This window comes from Pseudonaja textilis, chromosome 12 (genome assembly GCF_049901715.1).
Source record: "Pseudonaja textilis isolate UNSWEBS1 chromosome 12, rPseTex1.2, whole genome shotgun sequence".
Lineage (NCBI taxonomy): Eukaryota > Metazoa > Chordata > Lepidosauria > Squamata > Elapidae > Pseudonaja > Pseudonaja textilis.
The window spans coordinates 17,654,182-17,675,169 of NC_142001.1; the positions used below are offsets into that span (position 1 = coordinate 17,654,182).

At 42.7% G+C, this 20,988-nt stretch overlaps 1 protein-coding gene across 2 annotated transcripts in view; it reads right to left on the reverse strand.

The window, feature by feature from the left end:
* PASD1 (PAS domain containing repressor 1) overlaps positions 1-20,988 on the reverse strand; it is a 54,576-nt gene that overhangs the window by 24,756 nt on the left and 8,832 nt on the right. For both annotated transcript variants that reach the window (XM_026702870.2, XM_087941152.1), the window contains exons 2-5: positions 8,280-8,369; positions 5,714-5,770; positions 5,221-5,375; positions 4,212-4,303 (exon numbers count right to left, since the gene is read on the reverse strand). In XM_026702870.2, the coding sequence (XP_026558655.2) occupies positions 4,212-4,303; positions 5,221-5,375; positions 5,714-5,745 (279 nt within the window). In that variant the 5' untranslated portion in view covers positions 5,746-5,770; positions 8,280-8,369. The remainder of the gene's footprint in view (positions 1-4,211; positions 4,304-5,220; positions 5,376-5,713; positions 5,771-8,279; positions 8,370-20,988) is intronic.

Consider the following 20,988-nt stretch of genomic DNA (forward strand, 5'->3'; position numbering starts at 1 on the left):
CTCAGCATTAAGTATTAAAATCCGTCTCTGACTAGTAAACACGAGAAGAAGAAGAAGCAGATTTGAGGGATCTAGAAAAGGCAGCAAAAATTATTTGTTGGTGTTATATTTTTAGCCACAGAGCACGAGAGAAGGGAGTGTGTTATTTGTGCTGTTTTTCTGGGCCACGAGACAAAAGAACTGGCTGACTTGATTTGAGGAAGGTACAGTAAGTTAACCCCATTTATCTCAAGCAGAGAGCGAGAGGGAGGGAGGGAGAGAGGGAGAGCGGGGTAGATGATAGATAGATAGATAGATAGATAGATAGATAGATAGATAGATAGATAGATAGATAGATAGATAGATAGATAGATAGATAGATAGATAGATAGATGATAGATAGATAGATAGGTAGATAGATAGATAGATAGATAGATAGATAGATAGATAGATAGATAGATAGATAGATAGATAGATAGAGATAGATAGACAGACAAATATAGATAGATAGATAGATAGATAGATAGATAGATAGATAGATAGATAGATAGATGATAGAGATAGATAGATAGATAGATAGATAGATAGATAGATAGATAGATAGATAGATAGATAGATAGATAGATGTAAGTAGGTAGGTAGGTGATAGATAGATCATAGAGAGATAGATAGATAGATAGATAGATAGATAGATAGATAGATAGATAGATAGATAGATAGATAGCAATGGATGGATGGATAGAAATAGATAGATGATAGAGAGAGAGACAGACAGACAGACAGACGGATAGATGATGGATAGGTAGATGGAGAGAGAGAGAGAGAGATGATAGATACGTAGATGACACCAGTTTTTCTTGAGAGTATTTGTACCCAACATATATTGTTGATCACTTTGACAAATATTTTGGAAAAATATGGATAACAACATGTTATAATTTATGCCCCATCACGTTTCCTTGTTCTGTTGGGAGAAGGACTCTTAATTTAATTGTAAGTAAAGCTACCTTTTGCCTTGCAGTGCCAATCTCATCCCTATGAATCCCTTCCAAGCTGAGCACAGCTCAGTAGATTTAGGGCAACGTGCAGCCTCTGAGAATTCTCCTGTGTCAAACGCTTCTCTGAAACCCAAGCCAGAAGTTGTACAGTTGTGGGGGGGGGGGGAGTCGGTCCTTCTCAATGACCTCATTTATTTGGATAAATGGATGACTTCTTGAACTAAGAACAAATTACCAACATCTCCTCTTTTCCCTTTGAAAATTTCTGGCTCTTTATGGAAAAAAAAAAAAGACTTTGCTTAACCACTTGGAATTTCAAAGAGGATTTTGGGGAATTGATTTACAAAATTTACAAAATAACAGAGTTATCCTGTAAACTGCAACTCTGGCACTGCAAAAACATATGGACTACACAACTCGATCAGGGCAAAGCAATAGACGCAATCTACATAGACTTCTGTAAAGCCTTTGATTCAGTGGTACATGACAAACTACTCCTAAAACTAAAATCTTATGGTATCTCTGGACACCTACATAACTGGACAGAAGCATTCCTGTCAAACAGACAACAAATGGTCAAAGTTGGGAGCGTCCTATCAAATTCTGTACCTGTCAACAGTGGTGTCCCCCAAGGCAGTGTTTTAGGACCAACTCTCTTCATACTCTACATAAATGACCTCTGTGATCATATGAAGAGCAACTGCGTTCTCTTCGCTGATGATGTAAAGCTATTCAACACCACAGACGATACTACTACCCTCCAAAAAGACCTTGACTATGTATCAGAATGGTCAATCAAATGGCAACTTCAAATCTCAATAAATAAATGCTCTGTCTTACATATTGGCAGAAAAAATCAGAAAATAAAATACAAGCTAAATAGTCAAGACCTTGCTGGGGATCCAAATTTTGTCAAGGACCTTGGAGTACTCATCTCAAGTGATCTAAGTGCTAGAGCCCACTGTAACTACATAGCCAAAAAGGCATTAAGAGTTGTTAATCTAATTCTACATAGCCTCTTCTCTGGTAATATCACACTACTAACTAGAGCATACAAAACATTTGCTAGACCTATACTTGAATACAGCTCATCAATCTGGAACCCATATCATGTATCTGATATTAACACAATTGAAAAAGTCCAGAAATATTTCACAAGAAGAGTTCTTTACTCCTCTATTCGTTGCAGAATACCTTATGCCACCAGACTCGAAACTCTAGACCTAGAAAACCTAGAACTATGCCGCTTTCGGTCCGATCTAAGTATAGTATATAAGATCATACACTGCAATGTCCTACCTGTCAGTGAATACTTCAGCTTCAATCCTAACAATACAAGAGCACACAATAGATACAAACTCAAGGTTAACCACACCAAACTCGACTGCAGAAAATACGACTTCAGCAACAGAGTGTCAACATCTAGAATATACTACCTGACTCTGTGGTTTCTTCCCCAAACCCCAAAAACTTTAACCTTAGACTTTCTGCTATTGACCTCACCCCTTTCCTAAGAGGTCTGTAGGGGGCGTGCATAAGCGCACCAATCGTGCCTACCGTCCCTGTCCTATTGTTTTTTATTTTTCTTATAAGTATCTATCTCATGTATTCAAAATTATGTTTATTCTTATACCTGCATCTTGTAAGCGATTGACAAATCAAATAAATACTAAATAATTGGAAGGGACCTTGTAGGTCATCTAGTTTAACCCCAAGCTCAAGATGTTGTTATCCAAGGTTTGCATTTCCTTATTCTGAGTTAATGCTTCTTGTTTTTCGTTTCTTAATCCACATCTGTATCGCACAGCTTACTGCAATGAGATTTGAGAATAAAATTTACATCTCCCAGGCAGCAGGAAGCCAAGAAGCTTCATTTCCCTTTTCTAATTTCCCTTTCTTTCTGCTTCCTGGTATATTTCTCGCCCCTAAATCAGAGAGGGCAACTGTTGATTCTTGAAAAGACAAGAAAAATAAATTGCCGGCAGGATTGCAAAGCCATCTGCAAGGGAAATCTATAAAGATTCTTTTTTTTTTTTTGCAGCTTGTTTGAATTAAATTTCAAGTCCATGACGAGACATTTGCAGATGCTGAGCTTGTCAATCATCTTTCTTCCACAGTTTGAAGCCGCTTAAATAGAGACCTCCCTTTATCTTTGATCCCTACAATAAGAAGAACCCTCTTGGGAGGGTTAGGCTGACGGAAACCAACTGGTCCAGAGTAATCCATGAAGCTGCTCTGGCTGAAAATAAATCTCACCTGTCATCGCTCAACATTTTAACTAGGCATCGCTCTGGTTCTCAAGAAGCATTTGGAGGTGCCCCAGTGTTTTGTTTTGTTTTTCTTTTTAACCAACGGCAAGAAATCTTTCGGAGCAAAGTCTAGCCAATGTCTCCTGTTACCAGGGGTGGGCTGCTACCGATTCGCCCCACTTCAAGCGAACTGATACCGAACTGGTAGCTAATTTTATGGCTGGTTCAGTGAATCAGCAAATCCCAGCTCTGACTGGGGCGAAAAAGCAGAAGCAGCACAGACCCTGGGAAAATCCCCCAAAAAGTCTGCAGGAAAATTCCCCACCCCGTTTTCCTATCCCATCGATCATTCTTTATTTGGGATCGCAGGATACCATCTCCAGCTCCGTTCTCAGGGGGGAGAGAGAGACTTTTGGCTTCATGCAAGGAAAGCAGCAGAAGCAGCAGAAGTCTTTCTTTCTCTCCCAAAAACTCCGCCAGAAACTAGTTTTCGTGAGCCTCTTGGAGCAGGAGGCCTTACAGGGTCCCAAAGACTCCTTTCTAGTGGAGTTTGGGGGAGAGAAAGAAAGACTTTTGCTGCTTTCCTTGTGTGCAACCAAAATCAGAAGCAGAAAGAAGTGGAAAGAAGGAGCCCGGTGGCCAGGCCAGGCGTGTGGGGCGAGTGGGGCAAGTTTTCCCCCTCCCCCCTCACTACCTCATGTTGTTTGCAATGCAAGTGACACCAGCCTTGTGTTCCCGTGGGCCATGTGGGCGGCGCAGCCTTGTATTCCCACGCAGCCTAGATTTATTGCTTTTGGGGGGGGGGACATTTCTCTGCAGACCACCAAAATTTTCTCATGGACCACTGGCTGGTAACCACTGGACCAGGCCACGCCCACTATGGCCATGCCCACCTAGCAACCGTGCAGAGAACCAGCGGCTAAAACCCACCCCTGCCTGTTATCAACCACTTCCCTGTCTTTGCATTTGTGTAACGGCGTCTTACCTCCAACATCAACTGCGTGAATTCTTCGTTGCTAAGGAATGAGGGTTTCCAGTCCTGTCTAATCTCACAGGCTTCGGTCTGGGCTGAGATTTCTAAAAGAGAAAAGCCGTTGGATGAAGAAAAAAAAACCCCAATGCGGAATTAAGGATGGAAGATGGGGGGAAAAAGCTATTTTTTTTCTCCCCTCAGGAAATGATCTTCCTTGAGGAAACCACCCTGATTTTATCTTACGACTGTAACCGAGAAAACAGAAAACAAAAACTCGAATGCGACTAAGTTTAGTCAGAAGAGGCCTCAACGGAGTTCTAAAGTTATGTGTGTAGTGTAAAAGAAGAAATAAACGTAGCGTTTTCCCTCTTCGCTCATAGAAAAAGCTACGAAAATACCTAGAACTAAGGAGAAATTTCCGGACAGTGAGAACAATTATTCAGTGGAACAACTTTCCTCCAGAAGTTGTAAATGCTCCAACACTGGAAGTTTTTAAGAAGAGATTGGACAACCATTTGTCTGAAGTGGTATAAGGTTTCCTGACTAAGCAGGGGGTTAGACTAGAAGACCTCCAAGGTCCCTTCCAACTCTCTTACTCTATTCTAAGGAGAGAAGCAACCCAGAACTAAGGAGAAATTCCTTGACAGAACAATTAACCAGTGGAACAACTTGCCACCAAAAGTTGTGAATGCTCCAACACTGGAGGTTTTAAAGAAGAGATTGGGACAACCATTTGTCAGAAACAGTAGAGTGTTTCCAGCCTGAGCAGAGGGTTAGACTAGAAGACCTCCAAGGCCCCCTCCAACTCTGTTATTCTTCTTGGAAAACATGCACAATGTCAACCCCCAGAGTTAGAAAGTGCTCGCTTTTGTTTACTTGGGAAAAGCCAAGAAAGGAGGGACATCCCTCACCTTTCCAAGCTCAGGATCCGCTCTTAAAAAAAATATTTTTTTTAAAAAAAATGAAACAGACTGTGCCACCGTCATAAGAGGAGCGGAGGTCAACCTTGTGGTCCACGTACCTTTTTGCTTCTGTAAAAAATCGATAGTCCTCTGTAAGATGGTGGACTTGTCCATCTTGAGAGGGTGTCCATGTCCTTGGAGCATAGTGCACAGTTCCTTAATGAGGACATTGAACTGGTCTCTTCTTTTCTTCTCTGATTTGTTGCGTGACGCCCTGGTCAAAGGAAGCACAAAGTTACCTTTGAAAACTTAATTCCTCTCGCGTGGGCAAATCTACAAGGGCAAGGATGTCCTTCACGGGGTACGTTTAAAAATGTTGGGAAGGGGGCAGGACAAACAGGGGGTGGGTTTCAAAAAAAATTTTCCCACAGGCTCGGAGAACGTGCTCCACCAGAAGTGGTATTTGCCAGTTCTCAGAACCAGTCGACATTTCTGCAACCAGCACGCCAGAACCAGTCCAAACTGGCGGAATACCATCTCTGATGACCAATGCAACCAAGGTTCCACCTGGTTTTATGTCCATCACAGATCGAAAGAAGTAAAATATTGTACCTCTTTGCCCTGTCCTTCTCATCTTCATCCATCAGCTCGTTTACACGATACAGAGTTCTGCAATGAAAGTACACAACAGTCAACTTTTCTGTTAGCATAACAAACACTTCTTGGTGCTACAACATGGAGGAGGAGGAGGAGGAGGAGGAGGAGGAGGAGGAGGAGGAGGAGGAGGAGGAGGAGGAGGAGGAGGAGGAGAAGGAGGAGGAGAAGGAGAAGGAGAAGGAGAAGGAGAAGGAGAAGGAAACTGACTGTGGGGTTCCTGATGCTCTCTGAACTTGGTTGTTTTCTTGCAGACATTTCATTACCCAAACTAGGTAACATCATCAGAGCTAGTAAGAAGGTGCTTGAAGAAAAGGAACAAGAAAGACAAAGAGCACCAAGGATCCTTCATTGGAACAGCATTTCCAATCTTGGGCATCTCCAGGTGGTTCGACTTCAACTTCCAGCCCTACGATTCTATGTTGTATTATAGCCACTCAATAAAAAAAAAAATGCTTCCTCTAGAATGGTTTTCTTGGCCTAGCCTACTTGGAGATGACCATGATGAAGCATGCAGCCTCAGTTTTGAAAGGGATGGAATTAACTAGAGTGTAAACTCCTAAAACATTCCTATGCCTGTTTTACTAGTTGTCATAAAAAAGGTGGAAGGGGGAGGAAGGAAATGTGGAAGAGCCATGCAGCAGCTGAAAGCAAAAGTACATTCCAACTCTTCTCTTTAAAAGATTGTAACTAAAATACCAGAGCTTTTGCCTGCAAATATATTTAATTGGAGAACATGAATGATGACACCCAGCCCGTGAATATGCTCAATTGGACAATCTGATTTATGACACACCCAGGGTGGGAGGGTTTTTGAAGTTTGGCTCAAGAATCGTGATTTAGTTAGGGTGATTGCTAGAATCCTGACATAGAGATCTAAAGAAGAAATCCAAAAATCTGAAGAAGATCTTTAGCCCTAAAGATCTAAAGAAGAAATTATTTCACAAGTATTTGATTGGCATGAGACTTACCAATCCAGGTGAAAGACATGGCAGCACACCGCAGATCTAACCAACAAACCACCACAGATGATCCAAGCAAAATCTAGGTCTACATTCTTGGAAAGAAAGTAGACTAGGATTCCTACGTCAACTACACAGAAGGCTGCCTTTGGGGAATAAGGAGAAAACTCCACCAGACCAAGGCACAAAATGTGTTCTGGAACTTTAGTAATCACTGGATAGCATTTTTGCCAATGAATCCAGGACCACACCCGGTGCCCTAAGGGCATTTTTACATGGGTACATGGGTGCAGCCAAATATTTTTAGATGCGCAGCAACCACCACCTCCAATACGTAAGAGAAATCTCCTGCGTGGTGTGTTACACCCACGTTGCCGTCTTTAATCACCTTCATGTACAACCTGCCAGCCAAATGTCTTCCCAGGAGGGAACTTTCGAATAAGAAAAACCAGCCAAATGGCAGCCAAATGTTGCTTGCAGATAAACCTGGTTAGACTCCCAGCCAGCCAACAATTTCAACAGGGCTTCCATGTTTTTTCCTCCTAAATTTGCTCGTTTTCATCCAACGAGCAACCAATATTTTTGAACCCACCGAACAGGCTCCGTCCTTACTGCATACATCCACAACATATATTAAAGCAGATCGGTCCATACAGATCCAAAATTAGAGGTGATATTCAGCCGGTTCTGACCAGTTCTAGAGAACCGGTAGCAGAAATTTTGAGTAGTTCGGAGAACCAGCAAATCCCACCTCTGACTAGCCCCGCCAACTCCATCTATTCTTCGCCTCCCACTAAGTCCCAGCTGATCAGCTGGGTCTCCTTTGGTTGCCCTGCACAGGAGAACGGAGCTGGAAAGCAGGTTAGTGGGGTGGGGAGGGAATGGGGATTTTGCAATAACCTTCCCCTGCCACGCCCACCAAGCCACACCCACAGAACTGGTAGTAAAAAAAGTTGAATCCCACCATTGGGCTGAAATCCTTGACTTACAACCACAAGGGAGCCCGAAATTTATGTTGCTAAACGGGGCAGTTTTTTAAAGGGAGCTTTGCGCTGTTTTACGACCTTTCTTTGCCATTGTTGGTTAAGTGAAACGCCACAGCTGATACATTAGTAACACTGTTAGAAGTACTTCTGGTTTTCACATTGACTTTGCTTAACAAAAGGATCCTGGGACAATCCTCATAACTACGGATCGTTTTACAAACATTCAAATTTTGATTGTGTGACTACCGGGACGCAGCAACAGTTGTTAAGTGTGAAAAATGGGCATAATTCACTTTTTTTCCCCCAGTAACGTCCTAACTTCAAACAGTCACTAAATGAACTGCTGTAAGGGGAGAATTACCTGCATTTTAAATGGCTTAAAGTATTGTGCGAATTTAGGGTCCACGTGCTTGTAGTACATTGCTACAGATTGACTGACTGACTAATTCATTCATTATATACTATAAAATCAGGATCAACTCTTCGCATCCAGATTGATAGATTTTCGCCAAGATCATCTGTACCCAACTGAGTTATTCAGAATCACCAAAACAGAGCAAAAAACATGGAAATTACCTGTTTTATCCTGCAGATTCATTAGTCCAGGTTGGCAGGGGGCGGTAAGGATATTTTATTGCCACCATGAAAATAAAACAAGAAATGATCCTGAAAAACAAGAAGTTTGAGAAAAGGTTTCAAACTTTTTAGTCTTTTGTGTGTGTGTGTGTGTGTGTGTGTGTGTGTGTGTGTGTGTGCATATTCAGCTCAATCACCAAATACCCATCGACTGCCATGTTTATACACCTTGGCAATTTTAAAATGGGTGGACTTCAACTCCCAGAATTCCCAAGCCAAGGGAATTCTGGGAATCGAAGTCCGCTGATCTTGAAGTTGAGAAATACACAAATTTATAGGAATAGAAGAAACATATTAAATACAAACGTCTAAATATATTTCACAAACGGATTATCGACCTGCTTATCATCCTTATAATTGCAAGTTATATTCACGGTCGTTACAAAGGCATTATTAGTGCTTGCTGGGAAATTCTGGGAGTTGGAGCGCATGCACACACTTTTAAGGTGCCGAGGTTGAGCAAAAATGATGTATCTTTTATTTGTTTACTTTGGTTTATTTATTTAATCCCAGCTTTATTGTTTTTGTAAATAACTCCGGATGGTGAACCACTCCAACACACTTTCCTCCTGCTATTTTCCACAGAACAACCACCCTGTGAGGTGGGTTGGGCTGAGAGAGAGAGAGAGATCTAAAATCACCCAGCTGGCTTTCATGCCTAGGGTGGGACTAGAACTCACTGATTCCAGGTCATTGGCCCAAAGTCAGCCAGCCAGCTTTCATACCTAAGGCAGAACTAGAATTCACAGTCTCCCACTTACTAGACCTTAATCCCACTTACTTACCTTAATCATCAGACCAAGCTGGCTCTTATAGAATGTTAGAAAGAAAGAAAAAACGAGGTTTAATGTTGTTAATATGATGTGGGCTTTTATACAAAACTTGGAATTTCTCCTTGGAGTACAGCCTGAAAATCATTTGATGGTAGCATGTAAAATCCCAGACCGAAAATATGCCTTGCCTGTCTGCCTTTGAAATGGTTCATTAGCAACGTAATGACAGGACTAAAAACTATTATTCCACAACAATTATTGTGTAGAACTATTATTCTACCCAAATGAAGGCAAATTGCATTATTCTAAGTGGTTACGATTTAATTTGTTGTTGAAAAACCAAGAGGCAATTATGCACTCGTGTTAAAACACAACAAGAATGGGAGTGTAATTCGTCTCCGTGCAAAGTCATTGGCCAAGTATGGGAGGAACAAGGCCATCTATACTGTCACACCCTCCAGGCATACCACTCCAGCCACTTGTGTGTTTGAGACAGGAAGGAGGAGAAAATAGGCCCTTTGTGTTCAGAAGAACTTGCTGGGCAGCCACACCTCAGCTCTGGCTAGTGTCTTTTTTTCTTATTTTTCTAAGATTTTAGATTAATAGGGAGAAGTTAACAATTGCCCTGGTGATTGGCCCAAAGCTACCCAGCCAGGTGGGACTAGAACTCACCATCTCCTGGTGATTGGCCCAGAGTCATCCAGCCAGCTTACCTGCCTAAGGTAGCACTAGAACTCTCTCTCTCTCTCTCTCTCTCTCTCTCACATACACACACACACACACACATCTGAAAAGTCTTAGGTCAGTTTTCGAAGCTAATTTGATTGCACATCATCCATCCATCCATCTATTCTCTACAAACCGCCTTCCATTCTGGTAATGCCCTGGCAATCCATTAAAGAAAAAAAAATAATGCCAGACTAATTGAGGAAGGCAGGTATCAAAATATGAGTTGCCCTGCCTGGGTGTGGCCCAAGATTTATTTTTCCAACCTCAAGTTGTTGCTGACACAAAACCAGGCAGAGTTCAGAAAGGGAGAAATAGGGAGTTTTTCTCGCCAGCCGAGTGATCTATAGCTGGGAGTGACAGTAATAATAACTTCCAGAACTAGCCTCATAGATGGGAATTGGGCAAAACTCAGAAACCAACTTAATCCTGGAGATTTAAGTTTGAAATAGAGGGAGGTGATTGTCCCAGCATGTCCTCTGTGCTAATTGAACATATTTACCAGTATTCCAACAAAAAGTATTATTATTATTATTTATAAAAGTATGTGATTTATACTTTTTGTATGTATATTCTTGCTAGAAACCAGGAGACTGTGAGTTCTAGTCCCACCTTAGGCATGAATGCCAATTGGGTGACTTTGGGCCAATCACCAGGCAACTGTGAGTTCTAGTCCCGCCTTAGGCATGAATGCCAGTTGGGTGACTTTGGGCCAATCACCAGGGGACTGGGAGTTCTAGTCCCACCTTAGGCATGAATGCTAGTTGGGTGACTTTGGGTCAATCACCAGGAGGCAGAGAGTTCTAGTCCTACCTGAGGCACGAAAGTTGTTTGAGTATGCACATGATTACCCGTTCCCTACGACACAAATGCCAAATTCTTCTACTATACTTGCATTTCGCGCGTCAGAGATTCCAAATTCCTGGATGGCAGGTAAAGTAATCTGATCAACATCACACTGGCGTGAAAGCCAGTTGCAAGTCAAAACAGGTAACCAAACCAGGTGGCTAATGATCCTTCTGAAGTGGTAGGGTAGCTGATCGGGGCCCAAGTGCTCACCTCAGAGCTGGAGAAACCTTGGTAAGACACCTGTATCAATCAGGATTTCAGCTTCCAATGTTAGGAATCAAAATAGAAATCATACCGGCCACCACACCTGTATGGAAGCTCTCTGGCATTCGCTTGGCTCCCAAGACTGCAAGCCAGCAAGCTGCTTCCCAGATCAGAGTCACGTGACCTGGGCTGGCCTGGGTTGACCTGTTGAAGCTCTCAGCAAGGTTGGACGAGGCCATAAATTGGCTAGTAAGGCAGAAGCAAAGCTCGGGGCTCTAAGTTAAAAGACTGGAAAGTCAAGAAAGGAGAGGAGAGGAGAGGTTGGTCACGGCAAACGCCGGTTGGGTTCTTGCCCCGGGGAATGCAAGAGTCGGTTAGGAACTGAGGTCAACCTTTACTCACTGTCAACCTCACCACTGCAACGGTTGGGAGGAAAATTGGATGGGGAGGCGAGAGGGACTTTCTCTCTCTCTCTCTTTCTCTCTCTCTCTTTCTCTCTCTCTCTTTCTCTCCCTCTCTCTCCCTCTCTTTCTCTTTTTCTTTCTCGCTCTCTTTCTTTCTCTCTCTCTTTCTCACTCTCTCTCTTTTGCTCCCTCTCTCTCTCCCTCCCTCTCTTTCTCTCTCTTTCTCTCCCTCTCTTTTCTTCTCTTTCTCTTTCTTTCTTTTCTTTCTTTCTTTCTTTCTTTCTTTCTTTCTTTCTTTCTTTCTCTCTCTTTCTCTCTCTCTCTTTCTCTCTTCTCTCTCTCTTTCTCTCTCTCCTTCTCTCTCTCTTTCTCCCTCTCTCTTTCTCTCTCTCTTTCTCTTTCTCTCCCCTCTCTTTCTCTCCCTTCCTCTCTCTCTCCCTCCCCCCTCTTCCTTTCTCTCTCTTTCTCTCTCTCCCTCCCTCCCCTCTCTTTCTCTCTCTCTTTCTCTCCCTCTCTTTCTTCTCTCTCTCTCTCTCTCTCTCTCTCTCTCTCTCTCTCTCTCTCTCTCTTAAAACCAAGTTCCCAAACTGATTTGGCTCCATCTTTTCTTTTAACCTTAAAGTCATCATAACAACAACCCATTGTTATGTTGTTGTTCTACTCACAGGAGAAGCTTTTTCGTTCTGAACGTGTGGTTAGCTTGGAGGATACATCTTGGGAAATATGTATATATCATCTCAGTACCCTTTAGAATCCCAATTAGATTCAGCCTGGAAATAAGTAGGGATTTTCTGACAGGGAGAACCATCCACCCATGGAACAGAAGTTGCCTTCAGAAGTTGTGGGAGCTTCATCACTGGAAGCTTTCAAGAAGAGACATGGACTGTCATTTTAACAGAATATATTAATATCGTCGGAGAGTTAGTGGGACTATCCAGCACATTTTGTGGTAACAGAATAATAGAGTAACTGAATTAGAAGGAGGAGGAGGACTGTAAGGTCCCTGGTGCTCTCTGAGCTTGGTGATTTCTTGGCGATGTTTCATGACCCAACTAGGTAACATCATCAATGCTAGGGGGATATATGGAGAGGAGGAGGAGGTGGAGGTGGTAGAAGAGGAGAGGAGGAGGAGGAGGAAGAGGAGGAGGGCTTGTGGGGTCCTTGGTGCTCTCTGAGCTTGGTGGTTTTCTTGCAGACGTTTCATCACCCAACTAGCTAACATCATCAGTGCTGGAAGAGAGTGGGATTTATACACTAACAGCCAGGGCAAGTATCATCATCCAAACCCAAACTCAGGATCTGTCCTTTCCTCCAATTGGGAACACAACAAGCACATTTCGTTCATTCTGCTTAGTGCTATTTTTATTCCGCCCTGACTAATCTGATCAAGTGCGTACGTAGCTTATGATTAAAATCTCAATGTGCTTGCCCCCCCGCCAACCCAGATATTTCAGGCTGCTTGTTTTGAGGTGTAATTGACAAGCGCCAGTGGCTTGTATTATTATGATAGAGCTTATCAGCTGGAATTGTTTCGTTCAAAATCTATATCTCTTCAAGTGGTCTGTCAATATTCCATCCGGAAAACGAAAACAAGGAAAGGAAAAAAAAAATGGATGATTTTCCAACTAGTTAAATGTAGCACACAAGAAATGACCACATCAAGGATGAGGGTAGCAAATATATTATATAGGAGTGCTTTGTAACAAAATGTCTGCAGCCTCAACTGATTTTCTTGAATGTGACAGAGAAAATAAAATAAAAGTATTCAGTCAATCTGGAAGGGATGAATGTTGTTGAGTTCCCTGCTAATTGTAATTTCCTCCTCAGAAAGGGGCCAGACTAAAACCATAGACATATTGCCAGTTCTTACTGGGAAAAACATCCTTTCTCAGAAATTAACATTTCTTAGAGAAAAAGTTTGCAATATGATATGTTAGATATAGCTATAGGGCTAAAGAACTGGTGTATCCTAATATAAATACATCATCATTGCATAGAAGACGGTATATTTTATACGTGGGGAAATCTAGCTAAAAAGTACAAAGGGAAAAATAAGAAAATCTCTATGTTAAAGTGCTTCAGGGGGGGAAAGGGACAAGGGGCTTTAAAAGAAGGAAGGGACAAAGGGAAGGGGGGAAGGAAGGAAGGAAAAGGGAGGAATGGAGGAACAACGAAGGGAGGAAGGAAGGAACGAAGGAGGAAGAGAGGGAAGGAAGGGAGGAAGTTAAAGGGAGGAAGGGAAGCACCTAAACTAGGAATATATTATCTCCAGTGCTTAATTTAAAAGAAAAATAAAATACAAATGAAGGAGAGAGGAAAAAAAAACAGGTATGGAAATTATATAAATTCCTTCCATGCCATCCTGACGGATCAATTTTTTTTTTTTCCAACAGCGAATACATGTGAGATGCTTGCTGGCATATCATCTCATCCAGGACAGATTATTCTGCCTGGATGCCTTTCCAAAATAAACCCAGATTAGAAGAAACGGTGTCAAAAAAAAAAAAAAAAACAACCCACCCAGAAGAGGAAACTATGATCCGCACTCTTTCCTGATTCAGACGTTGACCGCGGGATGCTCTTTTTCTCATTGACCAAGAAACGAGGCCATGTGGGAAACGCAGCAAGCGCAAAGAACAGGGACGAATCCTTTTTACATCTCTGCTTATGGGGCTTACATAACACGGTTGTCTTCAAAAATATAAAAATAAAAAAGCTAGCAGAAGCACACTTAGCTTAGGGCTAAACCTCCTGCTGCACCCCCCTTCGGTGGGAGTTGGAACAAGGGTAGGGAGACACAATCGGGGATGATATCTAAAACAAGAACCAGCCAGTCTTTAACCAGCGACGTTTCTTCGTTGTTTTATTCTTTTCTTCCTTTTTTTTAGGGGGATGGTCGAAAATTTTTAGCCAATGTTTGAGAAGTAAAATAATCGAAGTAAAATGAAGTGTGCATGAATCAAGATCACGTCGAGTGTCAATCCCACTTTATAATGCTTTGGTAAGGCCACACTTGGAATTCTGCATTCAGTTTTGATCGTCGTAATATAAAAAGGATATTGAGGATTAGGGAAAAGGGCAAAGAAGAGCAAGAAAGGTGATTAGGGGCCTGGAGGCTAAAAAAACCCATGAAGAATGTTTGCAGGGATTGAGTTTGTCTAGTTTAATGAATAGAAGGACTAGGGGTGACAGGATAGCAGCCTTCCAATATCTCAGGGGCTGTCACAAAGGAGAGGGAGTCAAGCTATTCTCCAAAGCACCTGAGGGCAGGACAAGAAGCAACGGATGGAAACTCATTGAGGAGAGAACCAACCTAGAACTAAGGAGAAATTTCCTAACAGTGAGGACAATCAACCAGTAGAACAACTTGCCACCAGAAGTTGTAGGTGCTTCATCACTGGAGGTTTTTAAGAAGGGACTGGATAACCCCTTTGTCTCAAATAGTGTAGGGTTACCTGCTTGAGCAGGGGGGTGGACTAGAAGACCTCCAACCTCCAAGTTCCCTTTCAACTTTGTTTCTCTTGTCCTAATTTTGGTCTTAAATCAAGGATTATTGTACCTGTACATAGTATTCCAAATAAGGTACCATATTCTATTCTATGCGTTTAGGTCTAAGTTGCTACCGTCTGTTTGGCAATAGACTTTTTTTTTTTCAAAATAGCAAAATCTCCAAATAATAAAAGCTCACAAGTATCAAATCAAAGGAAGATCTTCATTTTAAAATACAGAGCAACCTCTTAAAACTTCTGCTAAATTGGCCTGAATTAACCTTTTAGAACTGAAGGATGTTCCTGACCATACATTCTACGGCTTAGGATTGTTGTAAATGCCACATAACAAATACCTTAGGCTTCCATATGTTTAATTTAAAGTATATACACCCTAATTGCTACAGCTCCTTTGTTTGGCTGGGCAATAAGACAAGTCGGCTAAGAAAAGAATATGACTCAGCGCAGAGAGAACTCAACAGGATCTGTCATTCTCTGTTTGTTTCTTTAATTCCCTTCTGCCACTTTTCATCACAGTGTACAAGTTGCCAGACACCAAAACTACTACAAGAGGAAAAAACTTGTTTTCCAAAGAGAACTAGAAAAGGTGCAGCTGTCCAGTAAAACTTAAGCAGATCTCCAGATTATCAGTCTGGAAATAGGTTCAACCGCACCAGGTATTTTAAATTAGTTCTTTCCTCGAATCCAGAGATGCAGGAATTCATCTGGAGCATTCAATTGTCCAAAAATACATCCTGTGATGACCCAAAGGGGCGTGGCACAAAGGCAACATAGTCAGATAATCAGTAGGAGTCCCTTTATCAGCTCCAACTTTGCCCCCAGTGTCCTGGTTACCTTCTGGGCTGGAGAAAAACTCTCCCAGGAACAGCCTTTGGCTGCAGAGAATCAAGTCCAAAACATGGTCAACAAAAACTGTAACTATAAGTCCAATCAAGGCAAAATGAGATAATTAATCCAGCAGGGCAAGAGAAGAAATTCCAGACTTGAAGGCACGGCAATAACTCAACACGGTTGGGAGGATGCCAGGAACGCAGATAACCAAAGTCAAAACAAGATAAGCTCACATTTGCTCCCAGCAGACACCACACTCAGCATGCATCTCTTTTAAACTCTCTTCCCAGGTGTGGCTAATGAAGGGAATCAAGGCCCTTTCCTCCCCACACAACCCACGTTGCTCCCTTCTCAGTTCCTCCCTGCATGGCCTAGGATGAAGAGGGGGTGGGCCTGGGTCTTCCTCTGAACTCCCTCTCCCTTGTTCTACCTCTCTCCTGCTCTGCCCAGATGGACGTTGCCCTTCCCCAGTTTCCTCCACAGCCAATGGAGCCACACTCCCACTCCCTGCCAGCTGTTCGTCTTCCTCCTCGGATTCAGACTCCAATGGGGGCATGACACATCCTATCCTCCACCACCCTAAGTTATTCTGCCTTGACTACAGTAAATTCCTCCATTCACATGCACTCAGAAAGAGTTAATTTATTCAGCCGTATCGCACTGTCAAAACCAATGAGTTAGTGGTCAACGAAGGCACACCGCACAATCCCTGAAGCAGAAGTTAAAAAATGCATGTGACCTTTCACTAAAGAATGGCATGGTTAGAGAAGAAGACCTAGCGTAGCATCTACTCAATATGTCAGTGAAGACGGGGTTAACCTATTTTCCAAAGCACCTGAAGGCCAGACAAGGAACAATGGATGGAAACTGATCAAGGAGAGATTCAACATAGAAATAAGGAGAAATTTCCTGATGGCGTGAACCATCAACCCATGGAGCAAGAAGTTGCCTTCAGAAGTGGTGGGAGCTTCATGGTTGGAAGCTTTCAAGAAGAGAGTGGACTGTCATCGGTCAGAAATGGTGTAGGATCTCCTGCTTGGACTAGATGACCTACAAGGTCCCTTCCAACCCAAAGAATAGAATAGAATAGAAAACAGAATAGAATAGAATAGAATAGAATAGAATAGAATAGAATAGAATAGAATAGAATAGAATAGAATATTGGCCAAGTGTGATTGGACACACAAGGAATTTGTCTTGGTGTAAATACTCTTATCAAAAGGATCCCATCCATGTTGGATCTGGAAGAATGGAAGGATTCAAATGGAGGTAAGGGGTCCCAGGAGGTACAAAAATAAGACCTAGTCACCTCCAGTTAAGGACGAAACCTTGTGTTGTCCAACATCTAATGATGCTTTCAAGTCAAGAAAAGCAGCCTAGACTTTCCTTAGCACCATATGTAAACACAATTATGGTCTCGATGGAAGTTGGTAACAACTTCCTGAATGTAGAAGGGCCATTAACCACAGTGACCAAGCTGTTCTCCTCCCACCTGTTCCACAGTTGGGCGTTGTGTAGAACATTCTGCTATGTTTTTTTAAAATAATAATCACAGGTTGTCATGTTACCCAATCTGATAAACTCTGATTAATGTGGTTGGTTTATAACATTGATGTGGCTTCCTTAAACTGCTCAGTTGACATCGGGCACAGTAGAAAAAGATGGGAAGTTTTTTTGTTTTTTTTACTAAACTTATAATAAAATCTTTTAAGAAGAGGAAAGCAAGGCACACCACCTACATAGGTACACAAAGTTGGGTGCTTGGATAGACAACGTAGCTGGCTTCAAAGCGTGAAGATATGTCACCTTGGACATCAAAGGGGAGAGCAAATCTCTATCTTCACCTTGTTTCTTCCTTGTAGAGTCATAAATTAAATTCAACCAATTCTCTTTTGTGGTGGAATATCACTCCCGGTGTTTTAACAGGCAAGCTATTTACATATTAACTTCTTCCCTGTGTGATAATATCAGCATCTGGCATTAACATTTAAATAATGTAACAGGATGGCTACTTCATCTGAATGTCATCTGTGTGTTCTAAATACAAGGTTGTGCAAATACACTAAACAGCTTCAGCACCGAAGATGGACGCTAACTACATCGGAGGGAGACAGCCAGGGGCACTCCAGGTGCTTTGGAACTACAACTCCCACAATCCCTTGTTCTTTGCTTACGCTGACTGGGATCTAAACCCCCAGGTATTATTTTTGAAAAACCACTACGTTGTCTTCACGAGTTAAATTAGAGTCAACTTCTCATTTATTTCTGCTTCTCAAAACACCCGGGGTCCCAGAAGAAACGTTCTCAGCACCTGCTTCAAAAACTCTTCTCACACCAATCTAGTTATTCAACTGTCTTGATTGGGGAGACAATTGGGGAGGGGGCCATCCTCAAGATGGATGGGTGGATGCCATTCCCCTTACTTTCTCAGCAGTCCTGAAGTCTGTATAATTGCATCCAGCGCTCAGCTGCTACCGGTTTGCACCGGTTCACGTGAACCAGATGTTAAATTTTACATCTGGTTCACCGAACTGGTAGTTGCAATGACTGGCTGGCTCTGCCTACCCCTCCCCACCCCACCCAGGAGTCTTCACGCGGCTTATTTTGGATCCCAGGTAAGGGCAGGGCCTGTGTGGAGGCTTGGGGAGGGCGAAAAACGGGCCTGTCAGCTGTCCTGGAGGCTCTGGAAGACCAGAAATGGGCCCGTTCATAAACGGAGAAAGAGCCTCCGGAGTCTGGGGAGGGTGAAAATGCCCCCTCCCCCCATGGTGCAGGAGGCTGACTAGGCCACGCCCACCTTGGCCACGCCCACCCAGCAACTGGGCAGAAAACCCATTGCTAAATTTTTTGAAGCCCACCCCTGATTGGATCGTGTCCAGCCCGAGGAACGATGGACCCATGTCATCTACCAGAGCATGCTTCAGGCACATTGAGGTCACCGCGGTAGTTGTTCAGCTCCAGTTCGCTCCTGACAGACAGTTTGATATCTTCACTTTCAATATTATTGCCCTGGCATGCAATACTTTCCGATACAAACACGTTCCAAATGGCACACCAAAATTTTAAAAACAACAACAACAACAACCCAATGATGGAAATAAGAATGCCAATCCTTGTATATCGTTGCAATAAACAGTTCCTTCTTCCCTTCCAAGTTGGCAGCGGTAGAACAGGTAACACCTGCGCTACCTGTTGAGTTTGAATCATTTGGAGTTTGGTAACGCATGGAACAATTCAAAAAGTAGCGCTGTTGTAATGACGAGGCAGTCGAGGTGTTTGATCATGATCAACTGAATCATGATGAACTTTATTGGAGTCTAGTCTTGCATTTATACACATTTTTAGTAATCCTCCAACATTGGTTAACTTTGGTTATTGCTTAACTTTCGTTACTGCTTAGCATAATAGTAATTAACACAATTAATTATCTCTAGTTAAAGTCTAACATATGTTTACTTCCTCTCTCTAATCCTCCTTTAGATTAGTGACTTTGTTTGCCTGAGTTGTATTTGCTTGGAAACATTCTTTATCTGAGGTTTGCCATCCGAGATAGGAACATTCCTGCAATTACAACTCTACATAGCGCTTAAAAGGAACTTCATAAAGCTTCAAGTATGAGCTTCAGGAAGCTCAAGTTTCTAATCTAGGAGTGGACCTCTTTTTCCTGATGGATCTCAGCTACTGAAACCCCCATTTCAACAGATGGAGAACTAATGTTGTGCCAGTGTCAATAGAAATGGGGCAGAGCTGGAAGGGACTTTGGAGATCTTCTAGTCCAGCCCCCTGCTCAAGCAGGCCTATGAAATTTGAGACAAGTGGCTGTCCAGTCTCTTCTTAAAAACCTCCAGTGATGAAGCAACCCACAAGGCAACTTCTGTTCCACTCATTGATTGTTCGCATTGTTCGTCGGGAAATTCCTCCTTAGTTCCAAGTTGCTTCTCTCCTTGATGAGTTTCCATCTGTTGTTTCTTGTCCTGCCTTCAGGGGGCTTTGGAGATATCGGTTGGAAACTCATCAAGGAGAGAAGCAATCTAGAACGAAGGAGAAATTTCCTAACAGTGAGAACAGTCAACCAGTGGAACAGAAGTTGCCTTCAGAAGTTGTAGGTGCTCCGTGAACTTCCGGTTTGAAGGGCTTCGGCGACAGACAGAAATCTGTGATTGTGCGCGGTTTCTGTCTGGGCTCGCCACTGGAGCACCCCGAGCCGGCTGGTTTCGGGGCTAAGCCAACCCGTAGAGGTGGTGAAGAGGGGGGAGACTGCCAGCAGGGTCGAGGAGAGCCGCATCTCTCCTCCTCAGCTGGCCATTACTCCCTTTCCCTAAGGCGGTTGCAGCAGTGGTCAGAAATGGCCACCACAAAGAAGAACTCGACCGGAAAAGAATGTGCAGGAGGAAGATAAGAAATGAAAGTTTTGGCTCACCGGGTTAGATTGTAAAAGCAACAACCAAGGTACCCTGGAATTTAAACTTACAAAAAATAACATCGCTCCCAAAGAAGAGTCGGAAGCAGCGAAAGAAAGTGAAAAGGGAAAGGTTTGGCTCTTTTTTTTTTCTTCTCTCTCCTTCCCTATACTGACAACTAAGAGATTTAAATAAGAAATCGGAAAAATCCGCTTTGACATCAATAGGCAATTAAGCTGAAAATAAAACAAAATGCCAAAGGGATAATAAAGATTTCTGGACATTAAAAACTTTCTTTTTCATAAGCAGGAAGGGAGAGAAAAAGAATAAGAGAAGGATCTGTTTGATTCTGCTGCCATCTGCACAGGCTGCTGGCAAACCACAACAACAACTTCCTTGTTCGGCAATGGTGATTCTGATCTCAATTTTGATCCTAAGCCAAAGATTACCTGTAGCTGTTTATCAGTTGCTAAAGAAACATCTGCAGGAGTTTATCTAGCAACTTACAACCAGCCACAGATTCTCAAGTTCTGATGTGCTGGCTTCAACTAGGTGGGAGAACAATGTCCTAGTTCTCACTGAGGCAGGAAACGGTACATGCCTTTTCTGCCACACGGAAAAGCAAGTCTGGGCACACTTCATTCCTTCAAGCCTAATAGGATTAAAGAGAGTGGAGTCATCCCTGCACAGAACTACATGCAAAAGAGATTCCACACATCACCCACCCCGTGAAAAAATAAATGCAATTGACTAGGTGCACGCTATACAAAAGAGAACCAGCCGGATTCAATGCTATGGTTTGTATTTCCCACGCCGGCTGGGAAATTCTTGAAGTCTACCCATCTTCAAATGGTTACAGTTGAGAAAACACTGATCTGGCCTGAGATGCTGCCATTTCAGAAGAATTTGAGACTCACTTCTGAGTCTACAAAGCAAGAAGAAAATTCTCCTTT